Source organism: Saprolegnia parasitica (genome assembly GCF_000151545.1).
Source record: "Saprolegnia parasitica CBS 223.65 unplaced genomic scaffold supercont2.109, whole genome shotgun sequence".
In the NCBI taxonomy this organism is placed as follows: domain Eukaryota; phylum Oomycota; class Saprolegniomycetes; order Saprolegniales; family Saprolegniaceae; genus Saprolegnia; species Saprolegnia parasitica.
This window is the reverse complement of record NW_012156503.1, coordinates 33,522-50,633: the sequence shown is the minus strand read 5'-3', so window position 1 is coordinate 50,633 and position 17,112 is coordinate 33,522. Positions and strand designations below refer to the sequence as shown.

Below are 17,112 nucleotides of genomic sequence, written 5' to 3'. Positions count from 1 at the left end.
CCTCCGGCTCCGCGTCCAGCTTACCCCTTGGTGCTACAAGTCTCATACCTTGACTGATAATAAGGCGCAAAACTCGTGATTCCTGCCATTCGCTTGCAGATATCTATCTTGCTCCAATGCAGAGTATCCATGCATAAGGAGGAGCGGTCGCACCTTCCGGTCCGATGGATGCTCGATTCAGGAGCTTGATGTTTGTATGTGGCGGCCATTGTTCTTTGTTCCACAGGCTTCCGCAAAGCTTCTCCATACAAATGTCTAGTCTAAATGAGTCAGCAAACAACTGACAAGAGGGCAATAAACTGACAGCGTCGTCAGCTTCGGTTACTTTCGCCGCCGTTTCCAACGTGCGATGGCCGACGCGATCTACGGGTCGCCCGGCGCCGACGGCCTGACGTACCGCACCGAGCCGCTGACCGTGCGCATTGAAGGCGAGACCTCGCGCGTCCCGCCATGGGACTTTCCCGGCTGGGGCAGGCAGCTCCTCGACGCGGCCGACCCCGCGGAGCTCAAGGCCATCGACGACCACATGGCGTCCAAGCACGCGCCGCTCGGGCAGTGGCCTGCCACGGCCATCTGCGGCAACGACATCTTGTCGAGCTGTCTCTACACGGCCGGCGTCGCGGCCGCCAAGGCGGGCAAGCTCGCGCCCGTGGCCATGGGCATGGTCGCCGCCGTCCTCTACCTCTATCGCTTCATCTACGGCGAGGTTGTGAACGCGATCCCGCTTAACGGTGGCAGCTACAACGTACTGCTCAACACGACGAGCAAGCGCCTCGCGTCGATTGCGGCCGCGCTCGGCATCCTCTCGTACGTCGCGACAGGTACGTCATAGCCGCACGTTGCATGCCTGCACGCGTCGTATGGTAGGCGTCGTCTCGGGCACGTCGGCCTGCACGTACCTCGCGTCGCAAGTGCCCGGCCTTGCGATCGTGCACTCGAGCATCGCGCTGCTCTTACTCTTTGCCGTCCTCGCCATCGTTGGCATCAGGTGCGATCCGTTCCCGTTCTCCTATTGCATCAACTACGTAGCGAGAGCGCGGTCGTCGCGCTGCTCATCTTTATCGTGCACACGATCACGCTCGTCGTGCTCTGCGTGGCATCGATCGTCTTTGTCATCCGCGACCAAGGCGCGATCTTGAGCAGCAACTACCAGGCGCCGTACCCCGACATCAACATGGCCGGGCAATGGTACCGACGCATTTCGTCACATCCCACCACAGAAATGGCGCTCCTAGGATCGACGGGAGCGTCTGGACGGCGCTCTTCTTTGGCACGTCGACGGCGATGCTCGGCATCTCGGGCTTTGAGACGTCGGCGCAGTTTGTCGAGGAGCAAGCGCCCGGCGTCTTTCCCAAGACCCTCCGCGTACACCTCGACCATCTTTCAACAGCCTTTCACAGCGCCTGGTATAGAACATGTGGTGGGGCGTCGTCATCTTCAACCCGCTCATCTCGTTTCTGGCGCTTGGCGTGCTTCCGCTCGAAGCGATCCAAGCCCAGAAGAACACGGTGCTGGCTGCGATGGGCAAGGCCGTCGGCGGCCACCGCCTCGAGGCGTGGGTCGCACTGGACGCGTTCGTCGTTCTCTCGGGCGCCGTGCTCACGTCCTACGTCGGCATCACGGGTGCGTCCTCCAGCTACTTGCTATTGTATCAACGTATCAAGTGAGCAGGCCTCGTGCGACGCATGGCGTACGATCGGATTCTGCCAGCGTTTCTGCTGCACACGAATCGCTGCCGGGAAACGAACCACAACATCATCCTCTTGTACTTTGCCATTGCGTCGTCGCTCGTCCTCGCCTTGCATGGACAAGTCGACCTCCTCAGCGGCGTCTATACCTTCGCCTTTCTCGGCCTCATGGTCATGTTTGGCATGGGCTGCATGCTGCTCAAGTTCAAGCGCGCCGACTTGCGCCGGAACGTCATTGCGCCGTGGTGGAGCTGCATCGTCGGCGTGCTCCTCATGCTCACGGCGCTCGTCGGCAACCTCCTCGGCGACCCGACCGTGCTCACGTACTTTGCCTTGTACTTCCTCGCTGTCCTTTTCCTCGTCGAGATCATGTTTGAACGCGTCGTCGTCCTCCGCTTCCTCAAGTACTTTGTCGAGTATTGGACCCCGTCGTCGGCGCCAGGTCACAGCGCGGGGCACCGTCTTCTCGACGACGACGCGTCCGTGCTCTCGCCCGACGAGCACACGGGGCCGCTGAGCCCACGTGGCCCGGGGTACGGGCACACGTGTCTCTGCCATGTAACACGATGTATTGCTGGTTAGGACGTCGATTGCCAAGGTGATCCACGCGATCAATTTGCCGCCGATCTTCTTCTTCGCCAAGCAGCCGCACCTCCCGACGCTCAACAAGGCGATTCTGTACGTGCGCAAGAACGAGCAGACAGCGCACTTGTTTATCGTGCACGTGGGCAGTGGCCACCACGGCTTTGGCGACGTCGTGAGCCTCTTTGACCGCATGTACCCCAAGCTCCGCATCGACTTTTTGCGCATCGACGGTGGCAGCTTTGGACCGGCGGTTGTTGAGTGGGTCTCGCGCAAGTACGAGACGCCCAAGAACCTCATGTTCATCAAGCAGCCCAACCACGACTGCGCCCACACGATCGCGTCGCTCGGCGGCGTCCGCGTCATCACGGGCTAAATAGTCCCTCAAGTCTCTGTATCGATGCATAATATAGACGCCCTTGGATACATGTCCTATGTATGTCCCAGCAGTGCTGTTTTTAGAAGCGGCACTCCATTGGTCTTAGATTCGGCATTGCGTCAATAGTACGAGGCATATGCCACATTGATGAGCGCCAAGGTGGCCGACGGCGACGCTGGTGACTGACGTTCACCGAAAAAATGAAATCGCTTGTGCTGAGATGTGTGATAGTACGTGTCTTGGGGAGCAGAGCGCGCTATGCTATTGTGCCATTGGAGGTCTGGAACGCGTGATATACCGTGGCGGGCTCGTCTGTTATCTAACATTGTATTAAAAAGCAGTGCTGCATTTCAGCCAATCCGCATTCAACGTTGGTGTCCTCGCAGCCAAGTCGGCAGCCCCCGCTCGCCCAGTGCTGCCGACACAAGGCAGGCTGGTATCAAGGGTCCATCAACCGTTTATAGACCGTCGGTGCTATGTGTCAAGATCCTCATATACTCGTTTAACCTGAAAATGTCCGCTAGGGAAACGGAGGCCCCGAACGACTAAACGACAACTAAATCCAGCACCAGAAGGACTAAACGACTACAGCGCCATCCCCGAAAAACCTGCCAAGTCAGTACTGCCAGGTTATTTGCATTCTTTACGCATTGAAAACTGCCGTGTGTTTTTAAACCGAGGTATAATATCGTTACGCGTCGACGCCTGTTGGGCAAGATCCCAAGTTGCATCGTCGTTGGCGCATGGAGGAGCGACGGGACAGCCGCAGCGGCGCGCGACGCAAGCCGCCCGAGGCCAAGGCGTCCATGAGTCCCATGGAGATGGACCTTCTCCTCAAGAAGCGCCTATACGAGCCGACGGCCAGCGCCAAGCCCACCGAGGTGCGCTCGGCGCTCGTGCCCAAGGTGCGCAAGACCAAGAAGGCGTCGGCGACGTCTGCGCCACTCCCAAAGTTGCTGCGTCCGCGTCTGGACCCACTGCCCGACGCCCCCGCGCCCATTGCGGTGCAGCCTCCGCCCGTCGCGACGCCAGCGCCAGCTGCGAACCCGCGCGCGTCCTTTACCGCGTCGCTGCACCTCGACGCGCGGTACCTCGAAGAGTTTGAAGCCGGCAACTTTCTGTACCTCCAGCGCAAGCCCGAGAGCGACGAGGTCGTCTACGATCTGCAGGTCGTCGAGCACTACGAGACGAACCCGGCGAGCTACTACACGATGAGCAAGGCCGGCATCACGCACTTTACGCCCGACTCGTCCGACTTTTGCCCGCTCGACAAGTGGGAGCTCGAGTACGCGCGCTTTGTGCGCATGCGCCAGATCCCGTTCTTCCAAAAGTACCGCGTCTGGAAAAACTACAACGTCTGGAAGCAGAACATCCGCGGTTCCAAGATGCGCGACGCCAAGTACGCGCTCGAGAAGCGGCTCTTCCTCCTCAACCCGCAGCTGCAGCCAACGCTCCTCGCCTTGCGCAAGCTCACGCTTCAAGTACCTTTGTTTGCAACCGAATTTTCAAGCCTTTGCCTCCAATTGTGTAGGTGACGCAAACGCTTCTGCTGCGCCTCGTGCCAAAAAAGATCTACACACTCGCGGCGCTCGAGGCCGACCAGCGCGAGGCGGTCGCCGAGCTCTCGACGAGCCTCCGCCTCTTCAGCACGAACGTGCTCAACCTCTGCGTCGCGGCGTGCGACGCGGTCGTCGACCTCTTCCTCGCGCGCAACAAGATCGTCGCCGAGCACAAAATGACCTTCATGGAGCGCGCCGCGTTGCGCAAGGAGTGCCGGAGCCTCACCAACTTTGTGCGCCTCGCCGACCTGCTCGTGATTGACGCGATGCTGCAGCTCAGCATCCACTCGTTCACGCACTTTTTGTCGCAGTGCCAGCAGTCGGCGACGCCGCTGTTTAGCGTCACGGTCGCGATCTCCGAGACCTCGATCGTCGTGACGCCGAGCGCCGAAGCGTGGACGCTCAGCCTCGAGTCCATTTTGAAGCAGTGCTTGACCGTCCTCGACGTCCCGGACCGGCTGCTGGGCCACCCGATGCTGCTCGCGTATACGAACGCGACCGCCGAAGACGAAGGCAAGGCGGCGTGGAGCATCGCCGAGTTGAATTTGGCGAGCCTCCTCAACGACGACGCGGGCTTCTCGGGCGTGAGCGCCGACATCTTTGCGACTTTGGACGAGGCGTTCGAAGCGATCGAGAGTTACCTCGAGGTCTTCACGCCGTACTTTGCGACGTACAATGAAAACATTGCTGCGCAACTGCACCCCGAGCGCTTCCACGACGCCTCGATCGAGATGTTTGGCGACGCGATCACGCTCTTCCAGCAACAGCAAGCCGAGTTCACGCGCATTCCGGCATCGGGCACCGTACGCGCTGCATCGAAAGATTGATACTTATCTAAAAATACGTTTCTAGGTGGGCGTGTTTCGCGTCGAGTCGGACGAGTTCAAGCAGCTGCTCTTGCCGACACCGGGCAAGAGCATCATTGCGATCCGGACGCTGCTGCCCAAGCTCATGAAGAAACAGAGCGTTGCGATCCTCGACGAGCTCGGTCTGCTCTCGCCACTGGCATTTGGCGCGCCGTCCAAGCCCGACGCATTCGTCGAAAAGGTCGTGCACATGCAACATGTGACGACGGTGCTTCCGGACATCAAGCTGCAGTACCGGCGCGTGTACGACATGGCGATCCTCATGGACAACTACGAATGGCGAGTGCCCGACGACATCAAGGAAGATATTATCCTGATGAAGGAGGGCGTCTTGTCGCTCGAAGGCACGCTCGCCAAGTTTGATGCCGAGCTCGAGGGCGAAACCGCGCGTTTTACGCAGCTCATCAACGACATGCTGCCGCCGCTCACGCGCAGCGTCGTAGGACCCCGCATCGATCGTTCAACTGCAATTGTGAACGGCGTTGTAGGAAGCGATTTCCAACAAACTCGCAAATCCCAAGCTCGCGACGATGCAGACGCCAATTGCCGACGCACTGGCGTACCTCCAGGAGCAAGAGGTTCTCGTCAACCAGCTCGCGGCCGAAGCGGCGCGCATCAAGGAGTACCAGCTCCAGCTCAAGCAGATCCCGTCCGAATTTCAGGAGATTTTGGACGTTGTCGACGATGTGACGCTCAAGACACGGTTTGTGGGCATCCAACTATCAAGTTGATACATGTTGGTAGGCTCTGGACGTCGCTGGGTGAGTGGGAGAAGGCGACGGTGACGTACAACGAAACGACGTTTGGCAACATTGACGTCGACGCCATGAGCAGCCAAGTACAGGGCTACCTCAAGCTCGCGTCCCAAGCCATTCGCGCGCTGCCAGCCAACGAAGTCGCTGTGGTAATTTCCGCATAATGTTTGTTTTTCTAGTCTTTGATGGCACCTAGTCTCTCCAAAGCCAAGTCGAGCAGTTCAAGTTGGTGCTGCCTGTCGTCGTGGACCTTCGTGGCTCGTTCCTCCAAGACCGTCACTGGGCTCAAATTCACGACATTCTCGGGTTTACCGTCAAGGTTTGTTGATTTTTAGTAATCCAATCAGTCGGTGACGTCGGTAGGGTGACGCGTCCTTGACGCTCGGGACACTCATGGCGCGGCAAGCCATGTCCCACGGCGAAGAGATCAGCGTCGTGTCGGTCTCGGCGCAGCAGGAAGCTGTGCTCGAAACCATGCTCCAGAAAGTCATTAAAGTCTGGCAGACGCTCGAGCTCGAAGTCAAGCCGTACAAAGAGTCCAAGGACGTGTTTGTGCTGGGTATGGGAACCATTTCCTACCATAGTTGGTGTGCATCCTGTACATAGGCGCCGTCGACGAAGTGCTCGCAGCGCTCGACGACTCGATTGTGACCATCAACACGATCCTGGGCTCGCGCTTCATCGGCGCGATCCGAGACGAGGTCGAGAGCTGGCGCCGAAAGCTCGTGGGCCTCCAAGAAACCCTCGACGAGTGGCTCCTCGTGCAGAAGAACTGGATGTACATTGAAACCATCTTCTCCGCACCCGACATCCAGCGCCAGCTCCCGGACGCGTCCAAGGTGTTTGCCCACGTGGATGCGAGCTGGAAGGCCATTATGAAGCGAACCGCCGACTCCCCAATCGCCATCACGGCCGGCTCCTTCCCCGGCATCAAGGAAACCCTCACCCAGCACAACATGCACCTCGACAAGATCCAAAAGTCCCTCGAAGACTACCTCGAGACGAAGCGCATGGCTTTTCCGCGCTTTTACTTCTTGTCGAATGACGAATTGTTGGAGATTCTCGCGCAGAGTAAGAATCCCCACGCGGTCCAGCCGCACCTGCGCAAGTGCTTTGAGAACCTCGTCAAGCTCGAGTTTGGCGACGGGTCCGTCGACATGGTCGCGATGCTCTCGTCCGAGAACGAGCGCGTGCCGCTTGGAAAGAACCTCAAGGCCAGAGTACGCTCTTTCAATTGTAAAAGACGATATGAAACCAGGGTAGGGCAACGTCGAGGACTGGCTCAAGGCACTCGAAGTGAGCATGAAAGCATCGATCTACAAGCTCATGAAGTACGGTCTCGCCGACTACGACACCCGACTGCGCAAGGAGTGGGTCGTCGACCACCCGGGCCAGGTCGTCGCGACCGTGGCCCAAATGACGTGGGCGCGTGAGACCGAGGCCGTCTTGCGCGCGTCTGGCAGCATGCAAAACTGGCTCACGACTGTCGTCGGCGATCTCAACGACCTCATCATCAAGATCCGCGGCAAGCTCTCGTCGCTCGAGCGCAAGGTAATTGTGGCGCTGGTCACCACCGACGTCCACGCACGCGACATTGGTACATATTTTTGAAGTCGTATCACAACTACACGCATCTTCTAGTCGAATGTCTCATGCTCGAAGGCGTCGTCGATGTCGGCAACTTCATCTGGCAACAGCAGCTGCGCTATTACTGGGACCCGGACGCCGACGACGTGCTCATCAAGCACTCGGACTCGATCATCCAGTACGGCTACGAGTACATGGGCGCGACGTCTCGCCTCGTGATCACACCGCTCACCGATCGCTGCTGGATGACGCTCACGGGTGCATACGGCCTCAAGCTGGGGGCTGCTCCCGCGGGCCCCGCCGGCACGGGCAAGACCGAGAGCTCGAAAGACCTCGCCAAGGCCATGGCCATCCAATGCGTCGTCTTCAACTGTTCGGACCAGATCGACTACAAGATGATGGGCAAGCTCTTCCGAGGCCTGGCGCAAGCCGGCAACTGGACGTGTCTCGACGAGTTCAACCGGATCGATATCGAAGTCCTCTCGGTCGTCGCGCAGCAACTACTGACGCTGCGCGAAGGCCGGCTCCAGGAAAAGGAGCACATCAACTTTATGGGCGTCGAGATCCTTCTGAAAGATCACCACGTGATCGTGACCATGAACCCCGGGTACGCCGGCCGCACGGAGCTGCCCGACAACCTCAAGGTCTGCTTCCGGCCCGTCTCGATGATGGTGCCTGATTACGCGCTCATCGCGGAAATCATGCTGTTCGCCGAGGGCTTTGGCGACGCCAAGACGCTCAGTCGCAAGATGTGCAAGCTCTACATCCTCTGCAGCGAGCAGCTCTCGCAGCAGCCGCACTACGACTACGGTCTCCGCGCGGTCAAGTCCGTGCTCGTCATGGCCGGGTCCCTCAAGCGCGCGAATCCGACGTTGACCGAAGACGTGACGCTCATCCGTGCGCTGCGCGACTCGAACGTGCCCAAGTTCCTCAGCGACGACCTCCCGCTCTTCCAGGCCATCGTCTACGATCTCTTTCCTGGCATCGACATTCCGTCCAACGACTATGGCGAGCTCCTCGTGTGCCTCGAAGCCGAGGTCGCCAAGGCCCAGCTACAAAAGGTGCCGAATTTTGTCACCAAGATCATCCAAATGTTTGATACGTTCAACGTCCGCTTTGGCGGCACGCTCGTGGGCCCGACCGGCGCGGGCAAAACCACGTGTTATCGCATGCTGCAGAACATCATGACGACGCTGCGGCAGCAAGGGTTCGATCCCATGACCGCTGATTGCACCTTATTTATACACGTAGGTCCACCAACCCTCTCTTTCAAGCGGTGCACGCGCGCGTCCTGAACCCGAAATGCATCACGATGGGCGAGCTCTACGGCGAGTTCAACGACCTCACGCAAGAGTGGCACGACGGCCTCGCATCCATGATCATGCGCGAAGCTGTCAACGAAGACAACAGCGGTACGCGCCTCTTTTGGTTAAGGCATGTCGTTTGACAGCGGTGCAGACTACAAGTGGACCGTCTTTGACGGCCCCATTGACGCGCTTTGGATCGAAAACATGAACACGGTTCTGGACGACAACATGACGCTCTGCCTCGCCAACGGCGAGCGCATCAAGCTCAAGACCGAGATGCGCATGCTCTTTGAGGTCATGGACCTCTGCGCCGCGTCGCCCGCGACCGTATGTCCCTCGTGCCTCGTCCGGCCTTGTCTCAGCCTCGGGTTAGGTGAGCCGGATTGGCGTTGTTTACATGACGTCGACCGACGTGGGGTGGCTACCGTACGTGCAGACGTGGCTTCAAACCCGCCCGTCGACGTTCCCACAAGCGTGGCTACATCGGCTCCACACCAACATCACCGCGGTCGTCGAGAAGGTGCTGCAGTTTGTTCGGACCAACTGCGCCGAGCCTGTCCCGACCGTCGACATTCAGCTCGTGACGCACTGTTGTCGCCTCCTCGACGCCTTCTTCCCGCAGCTCATCGCGCTCAAGCTGCCCGACGAGCCCGAGCAGCTCGAGCTCGTCAACAAGCTCTTTTGCTTTTCGCTCATTTGGTCGCTCGGCGCGTCTATGAGCCAAGACACGCTCGAGCCGTTCGACGCGTTTTTCCGGAGCCTCCTCGAGTCGGCGGGTCTGTGCACATCCTTTTGCGATAGTCTAATATTGACGCCATGTGGTAGGCATCGCGGCGCACATTCCGAGCCACGGCCTCGTCTTTGACTACTACGTCGACTTGGCCAACAAGCGGTTTTCGCCGTGGAGCGAAATCGTGCCCGAATTCAAGTACAATCCAAGGTCATTTATACATGGTATGTGTGGACAATAGTGTCTGATATGATTTTTAGTATGCCGTACTTTGACATGATCGTCGCGACTGCCGATACGATTCGATATACGTTCCTCCTTCGCGTGCTCACAATGAACAACACGCCTGCGTACATGACGGGCGTCACCGGCACGGGCAAGACGGTCATTGTCATGGACCTTCTCCGAGAACTCACGACCGCGATCGAGGACGAGCCTGCGAGTAATTTGCTCTCTACCACTGCTGTCTACCATCGCCCAACCCTATCTCTGTCCCTAGAATTCTCGAGTACGATGATGAGCTTCTCGGCGCAGACGTCGAGCCTCGTGACGCAGTCGACGATCGAAGCCAAGCTCGAGAAGAAGCGAAAGAATCTTCTTGGACCCTTTGGCAATAAGCGGATGGTCATCTTTGTTGATGACGTCAACCTGCCGGCCGTCGAGGTCTACGGTGCTCAGGCGCCGATCGAGCTGCTCCGCCAATTTCTCGACTTTCGCGGGTTCTACGACCGCGACAAGCTCTTCTGGAAGGACATTGCCGACACGCTCTTCATGTGCGCCGCGGCCCCCGCGGGCGGCGGGCGGTCCCACTGCACGCCGCGCTTCGTGCGGCACTTTCACGTGCTATGCATGCACCCGGCACGGGAAGCGTCGCTCAAGCAGATTTTCTCGTCGATCCTCGGCGGCTTTCTGGAGCGGTTTCCAGCGCCCGTCAAGGCGATGCGCAGCGGCATCATTACGTGCATCATCGAGGTGTACAACCGCGTCTGCAGCGAGCTCCTTCCAACACCCAGCAAGTTTCATTATACGTTCAACCTCCGCGACGTCTCCAAAGTGTTTCAAGGTCCCATCCATCGTCTCTCCAACGCGACATTAAATCGATCTATTTCGGTAGGATTGCTCATGATCACGCCGTCGAAATGCCAGGACGCGGATACGATGAACAAGCTTTGGGTGCACGAGGCCGCGCGGGTCTTTGGCGATCGGCTCAACACGGTGCCGGACACGGTGTGGTTCGAAGACCTCGTGACGTCGCTTCTCTCGACCAACTTTCACGTCACGTGGTCCAAGAACGACCTCTTCCACAGTCCATGCCCACTCATCTTTGGCGACATTTTCAAGCCGGGCACTCCGAATCCGCTCTATGAAATGTGCGACGACCACGCGCGCGTCGTGCGGCTCCTCGAGTCGGCCAACGAAGACTACAACATGCGCCACTCGAACAAGATGAACCTCGTCTTCTTCCGCGACGCGATCGCCCATCTGCTTCGCCTCACGCGCATTTTACGGCAGCCGCGTGGCAATGCGATGCTCATCGGCGTCGGTGGCTCGGGCAAGCAGAGCCTCGCGCGGTATACATTGCCGCTGTCGTTGGCACGATCGATGATGGATGCGTGTAGGCTGGCGGCCTTTGTCGAGGAAGCGTCGTGCCACCAGATTGAGATCACGCGCGGGTACAGCAGCACCGAGTTCCACGAAGACATCAAGACGTTCATGCTCAAGGCGGGCGTCCAAGGCGTCCCGACCGTGTTTCTCTTCACCGACTCTCAGATTGTCGACGAGTCGTTCTTGGAAGACATCAACAACATCCTCAACAGCGGCGAAGTGCCCAACCTCTTTGCTTCGGACGAGATGGACCGGATCGTCGGCGACATGCGGCCGGTTGTGAAGGCCCTCGGCCTCCCCGAGACGCGCGACCAGTGCCTCACAACCTTTGTGTACCGCGTGCGCAACTTTCTGCACATTGTGCTGTGCATGTCGCCCGTCGGGTCGGCCCTCCGCGTGCGTTGCCGCGCGTTCCCGTCGCTCATCAACTGCTGCACGATCGACTGGTACATGAACTGGCCGAAGGAGGCGCTGCAGTCGGTCGCCTCGCGCTTCCTCTCGCACATTCCGCTGCCGTCCGAGGACCTACGAACGGCGCTCATCGACATGTGCAGCATCGTCCACACCACGTCCAACGACGTCGCGACGGCGTTTCAGCGCCAACTGCAGCGCCACGTGTATACGACGCCGAAATCCTACCTGGATCTGATCCAGCTCTACCTCAAAATGCTCAAAGAAAAAACCGAGCAGCTCCAGAGCGTCAAGACGCGCATGGAGATTGGCGTCAAGAAGCTCGAGGAGACCAACAGTATTGTCGACGCCCTCAAAGGCGACTTGATCAAGCTCCAACCGGTGCTGACCAAAAAGGCCGGCGAGGCTGAAGTGCTCTTGAAGCAAGTGTCAGTCGACCAAAAAGCAGCGGCCGAGGTCCGCGCGCGCGTCTCGAAAGACGAAGCTGTCGTGGGAAAACAAGCGGAGGAGGTGTCGATCCTCCAAGCCGACGCGCAAAAAGACCTCGACGTGGCCATGCCGGCGCTCAAGAACGCCGAGACAGCGCTCAATTCGCTCTCCAAAGGGGACATTACCGAAGTCAAGTCGTTCACGAAGCCGCCCGAAGCCGTCGAGACCGTCATGCAGTGCGTCTGCCTCCTCTTGGGCGAGAAGCAGACGTGGGACGTGGCCAAGAAGGTGCTCGGGGACTCGATGTTCCTCGACCGGTTGATCAACTACGACAAGGACAACATCCCCGAAGCGCTCTTGAAAAAGCTCTCGAAATGCGTCGCGAATCCTGGCATGAGCGTCGAAGTCGTCTCCAAAGTCTCCAAGGCCGCCACGTCGCTCTGCATGTGGGCGCACGCGATGGACGTCTACTCCAAGGTCGCCAAAGAAGTCGGGCCGAAGAAAGCCAACCTCGATGCGATGAACGCCAAGCTCGAAGCCGCCAACGCAGTGCTTAAGACCAAGCAAGACGAGCTTCGCAAGGTCAACGAGAACGTCATGATGCTCGAGAAGCAGTGCAAGGACACGCTCGATGAAAAGGATGCCCTCGCGCGCGAGGCCAGCACGACCGAGAAGCGCCTCGTGCGCGCCGAGAAGCTCATTTCGGGTCTCAGCGTCGAAGGCAAACGCTGGAAGGAGACCGTCGCGAGCCTCGTCGAAGGCGTTCTCGCCGTCATTGGCGACACGTTCCTCGCCGCAGCGAGTATTAGCTACTATGGCGCTTTCACCGGTAGCTTTCGCCAGCAAATGGTCGACGCGTGGCTAACCGAGTGCGATGCGCGGGCGATTCCGAGCTCCAAGAGTAAGTACTCACTCGCGGCCACGCTCGGCTCCCCCGTCGAAGTGCGCGAGTGGCAGCTCAACGGTCTCCCCACCGATATGAACTCGACCGACAATGCGATTCTCGCGACGCGCGGCGAGCGCTGGCCGCTCATGATCGACCCGCAAGGACAGGCCAACAAGTGGATCAAGAAGACGTACGTCCCAGAGGCGACCAAGATGACCAACGCCAACCTCCTCCGGTCGCTCGAGAGCTGCATTCGCGTACGGTGACCACGGATGTCATACGGTTGACACGTCTTTGGGTAGAATGGCAAGTCGCTTCTGATCGAAGACATTGAAGAGACGCTCGAGCCGTCGCTCGAGCCGATTCTTCAAAAGGCGATTTTCAAGCAAGGCGGCCGGCTCCTCATCCACCTTGGCGACAGCGACGTCGACTACGACCCAAGTTTCCGGCTCTGGATCACAACGAAATGCGCCAACCCGCACTACCTTCCCGAGGTGTACATCAAAGTCACCATCATCAACTTTACCGTGACGATGACGGGGCTCGAAGACCAGCTGCTCGGCGACGCCGTCAAGCACGAACGCCCCGACATTGAAGAGAAGAAGAACCGCCTCGTCGTGACGATGGCCCAAGACAAGAAGCAACTCAAGGACATTGAAGACCGCATTCTGCAGAAGCTCTCGGAATCGTCCGGCAACGTTCTCGACGACGAAGGCCTCATCGACACGCTCGCGTCCTCGAACGCGACGTCCAAAATCATCAAAGCACGTTCCTTAGCGCTGGAATCGATGTTCTGATATGCAGCGTAGGAGCGCGTGCAAGAGTCGGAGGCCACCGAGCTCGAGATCAACAAGACGCGCGAAGAGTACCGCAGCGTGGCCACGAGAGGCTCGATCTTGTACTTTGTCGTCGCGCAGCTCGCCACCATCGACCCCATGTACCAGTACTCGCTGCCGTTCTTCCAGCGGCTCTTCAACATTTGCTTTGACGCGACGCCGCCATCGGCCGTGCTCTCGGCACGCCTCGCGATGCTCATCGACTTTCAGACGACGTACATCTACACCAACATCTGCCGCGGCCTCTTTGAAGTGCACAAGGTCCTCTTCTCGGTCCTCATTTGCTGCAAGATCATGCTCTACGACGGCCGCATCGCTCCGAACGAGTGGTCGCTTTTTCTGCGCGGCGTCAACGGCGCCAAGCACGTACGCCTCTTTTTTCTGTCCTGTATGTCGATCACGTTGGTGTAGGGAGTCCCCAACCCGGCGCCCGATACCATCACAGACGCACAGTGGGCCTTGCTCCAGGAAATGGAGGTCGTTGTCGGCGCGCCAGCCGAAGGCCTCGTCGACTCGCTCGTGGGTGAGTGGGATCTTTGGGTAGCGTGGCTCCAGTCGAGCGACAACGTGCCCAACCCGATGAAGAGTCCGCGCGGGATTGGCGCTCGGCTCTCGTCGTTCCAGAACGTGCTTTTGATGAAGGGGCTCGCGCAGGAAAAAGTCCAGCGCTGCTTGCTGCATATGCTGACCCTTGAGATGGCGAGTGGATTTGGCCAGCTTGGGACCGTCTCGATGGAAGAGATTTACAAGGACACGGACAAGAAGACGCCATGCATCTTTGTCTTGAGCGCCGGTGCGTGAAAAGTGCTTTGTGTGTCTCATGCGATGGATGGCAGGCGCCGACCCGACCGGTATGCTCTTGCGGTTCGCCAAGGACCGCCAATTTAGCGACCGGCTGCACCTGATTTCGCTCGGGCAAGGCCAAGGGCCCCGCGCCGAAGCACTCATCGAGGTATCTCCTTCTCGCAGAGTAAGAGCTGAGCTGATGATAGACGAGCAAGTCGATTGGCGACTGGGTGCTTTTACAAAACTGCCACTTGGCCAAGTCGTGGATGCCGTCGCTGGAGAAGAAGGTCGACGACCTCGCGTCCGATCCCGGCGTGCAAGACTCGTTCCGACTCTTCCTCACGTCGTTTCCGGCCGCGTACTTTCCCGTGACCGTCCTCCAAAACGGCATCAAGCTCACCAACGAGCCGCCGAAAGGCATCCGCGCCAACCTCATCCGGTCCTTTGCGATGCTGCAGAGCGCTGACCCGCGCTTCTTCGAGACGTTTGAGGGCGGTACGTCCCTCGATACGTTGATACTTTGATAGATTGGATGGGATATGTAGCGGGCTCGTTTGAGGAAGGCGGCACGACGTGGACCAAGAGCCAGGTGTGGAAGAAACTACTCGCGAGCCTCGTCTTCTTCCATGCAATCATCCAAGAGCGCCGCAAGTTTGGTAAAGCTCGTCCGTCCCATCGCTTGCCTTCGATGCGACACCAATAGGCGCCCTTGGCTGGAACATCAAGTACGAGTTCAATGATACGGACCTCGAGACGTCGTACGAGTGCCTCAAAAAGTTCCTCCTCGAGCAACCGACCATTCCGTGGGACGCCTTGCGCTACGTCACCGGTTGTCTCTTCTTGCCAAACAACGAACGACGTCACTCAGTCGATGTAGGTCAAATCAACTATGGCGGCCGCGTCACCGACGACTGGGACCGGCGCTGCTTGACGAGCATTCTCAACGGATTTTACACGCCCGGCGTGCTCCAGGACAGCTACCGGTTCTCTGCATCCGGCACATACTACGCGCCGTCGACGCCAGAGTTGGCGAGCGTCGTCTCGTACTTTGAGAACCTCCCGGCGCACGCGAGTCCCGAGATCTTTGGCATGCACGAGAACGCCAACGTCACCTTTGAGCGCAACGAATCGGCGCAGATGATCAACATCATCTTGAGCTTGGAGCCGCGCGACGGCGGCGGTGGCGGCGGCGTCAGCAACGACGACAGCGTCTTGGAGCTCGCAGCGTCGATCCAGGCGAGTCTTCCCGGCGACCTCCGGCTCGACGAAGCCGGACCGTCGACGTTCAAGACGCGCACGGTGCTGGGCGACGGTGGCGGCGGCGTCAGCAACGACGACAGCGTCTTGGAGCTCGCAGCGTCGATCCAGGCGAGTCTTCCCGGCAACCTCCGGCTCGACGAAGCCGGACCGTCGACGTTCAAGACGCGCACGGTGCTGGGCACGGTCGTCATGGACTCGCTCGCGACCGTGCTCTCGCAAGAGCTCGTCAAGTTCAACAAGCTCCTTGTGAAAATGCGCGCATCGCTCACCGACATTCAGCGCGCGATCCAAGGTACTTTGTCGCGTGCGTGCCATACTAAAAAGAGTAGGGCTCATTGTCATGTCGTCCGACCTCGACAACATGTACACGTCCTTCTTGAACGGAAAGGTACGGGTGGTCTCTCACTAGAAACGCTATCAACATGATGTCGCGGTGCAGGTGCCCGGTATTTGGGAAGTGGTGAGCTTTGCATCCCTCAAGAGCCTCGGGCCGTGGGTCCAGGATCTCCTCGGACGCGTCGCCTTCTTCCGCACGTGGCTCGTGAACGGCGAGCCCGTGGTCTTTCCGCTGCCAGCTTTCTTCTTTCCTCAAGTACGACTTATGGGTCGTTCAATTGTCTCAGGAACTGGACCATTAGGGGTTCATGACGGGGACGCTCCAGAACTTTGCCCGCAAGTACCAGACCGCCATCGACTGTTTGGGCTTTACGTTTTCTGTCATGGACGTGCCGGCATCCGACATTTCGGAATCGCCTGCCGACGGCATTTACGTCGACGGTCTCTGGCTCGAGGTACGTTCTCTCGGAGCTGCATATGATCTCACGTGGCGCGGTAGGGGGCTCGATGGAATGGCAAGAAGCGCTGCTTGGAAGAAGCGCGGCCAGGCGAAATGTTCAGCGTACGCTCCTTCAGGCGATGCACGGTCTCCAAGTGCTTTTGTAGCCGATGGCGATGGTGCATTTCCTACCCGCAGCCAACATCCTCCGCAAGAAGGAAGAGTACCCGTGTCCCGTCTACAAGACGTCGGTGCGCCAGGGCACGCTCTCGACCACCGGCATGTCGACCAACTTTGTCGTCGCCGTGTACCTCCCGACGCGCCAGAACCCCGACCACTGGGTCCTCAACGGCGCGGCGTTCCTCCTCAATCTCAACTAACTCGATGTTTTCAATCCCACCTCCGTTTGCTTTCTCGTTCGCTCTCGCTGCCACGTATAGATTCCGGATACCCTCGGGCGTAACCGGATCATTTCCGTGGCCATGTCGGCGTTGCTGCAGCGCATCCAGTCGTGGCGGGTCGTCCTCGCGTCGCAGGTGCGAGCGTCGCGTAGCGGCGATGCGCTCACCTCGTATGCTAGAGCCCGCGCCGTCTCGAGCTGCTGACCAACCTGGTACGAATCGCGGCTCCTGCGAAGGGCTCATGGAAGCGCAGGGCCTGACCTTTGATGT

General features: G+C 59.0%; 2 protein-coding genes across 2 annotated transcripts; both read left to right on the top strand.

The window, feature by feature from the left end:
* Positions 1–346: 346 nt before the first annotated feature.
* SPRG_13946 (hypothetical protein) lies at positions 347–2,646 on the top strand (the record flags this gene model as incomplete). Its single annotated transcript, XM_012352880.1, has 7 exons — positions 347–821; positions 868–988; positions 1,030–1,188; positions 1,236–1,365; positions 1,413–1,623; positions 1,672–2,221; positions 2,271–2,646. Exons 1-7 carry the CDS (start codon positions 350–352, stop codon positions 2,644–2,646), a joined length of 2,019 nt encoding a protein of 672 aa, XP_012208270.1. The 5' UTR covers positions 347–349.
* Positions 2,647–3,392: 746 nt separating this feature from the next.
* Positions 3,393–16,858, top strand: SPRG_13945 (hypothetical protein; the record flags this gene model as incomplete). The annotated part of the gene is made up of 32 exons (XM_012352879.1): positions 3,393–4,130; positions 4,181–5,011; positions 5,061–5,513; positions 5,563–5,777; positions 5,819–5,978; positions 6,026–6,148; positions 6,193–6,388; positions 6,436–7,049; positions 7,093–7,426; positions 7,471–8,623; positions 8,668–8,828; positions 8,875–9,050; positions 9,097–9,499; positions 9,549–9,663; positions 9,714–9,895; positions 9,953–10,516; positions 10,568–11,024; positions 11,073–13,041; positions 13,087–13,548; positions 13,594–13,986; positions 14,032–14,413; positions 14,457–14,572; positions 14,613–14,901; positions 14,952–15,062; positions 15,110–15,235; positions 15,284–15,642; positions 15,775–15,958; positions 15,996–16,054; positions 16,106–16,258; positions 16,305–16,457; positions 16,502–16,564; positions 16,609–16,858. The coding sequence occupies 32 exons, from the start codon at positions 3,393–3,395 to the stop codon at positions 16,819–16,821; spliced, it is 11,907 nt and encodes a 3,968-aa protein (XP_012208269.1). The 3' UTR covers positions 16,822–16,858.
* Between the last annotated feature and the right edge of the window lie 254 nt (positions 16,859–17,112).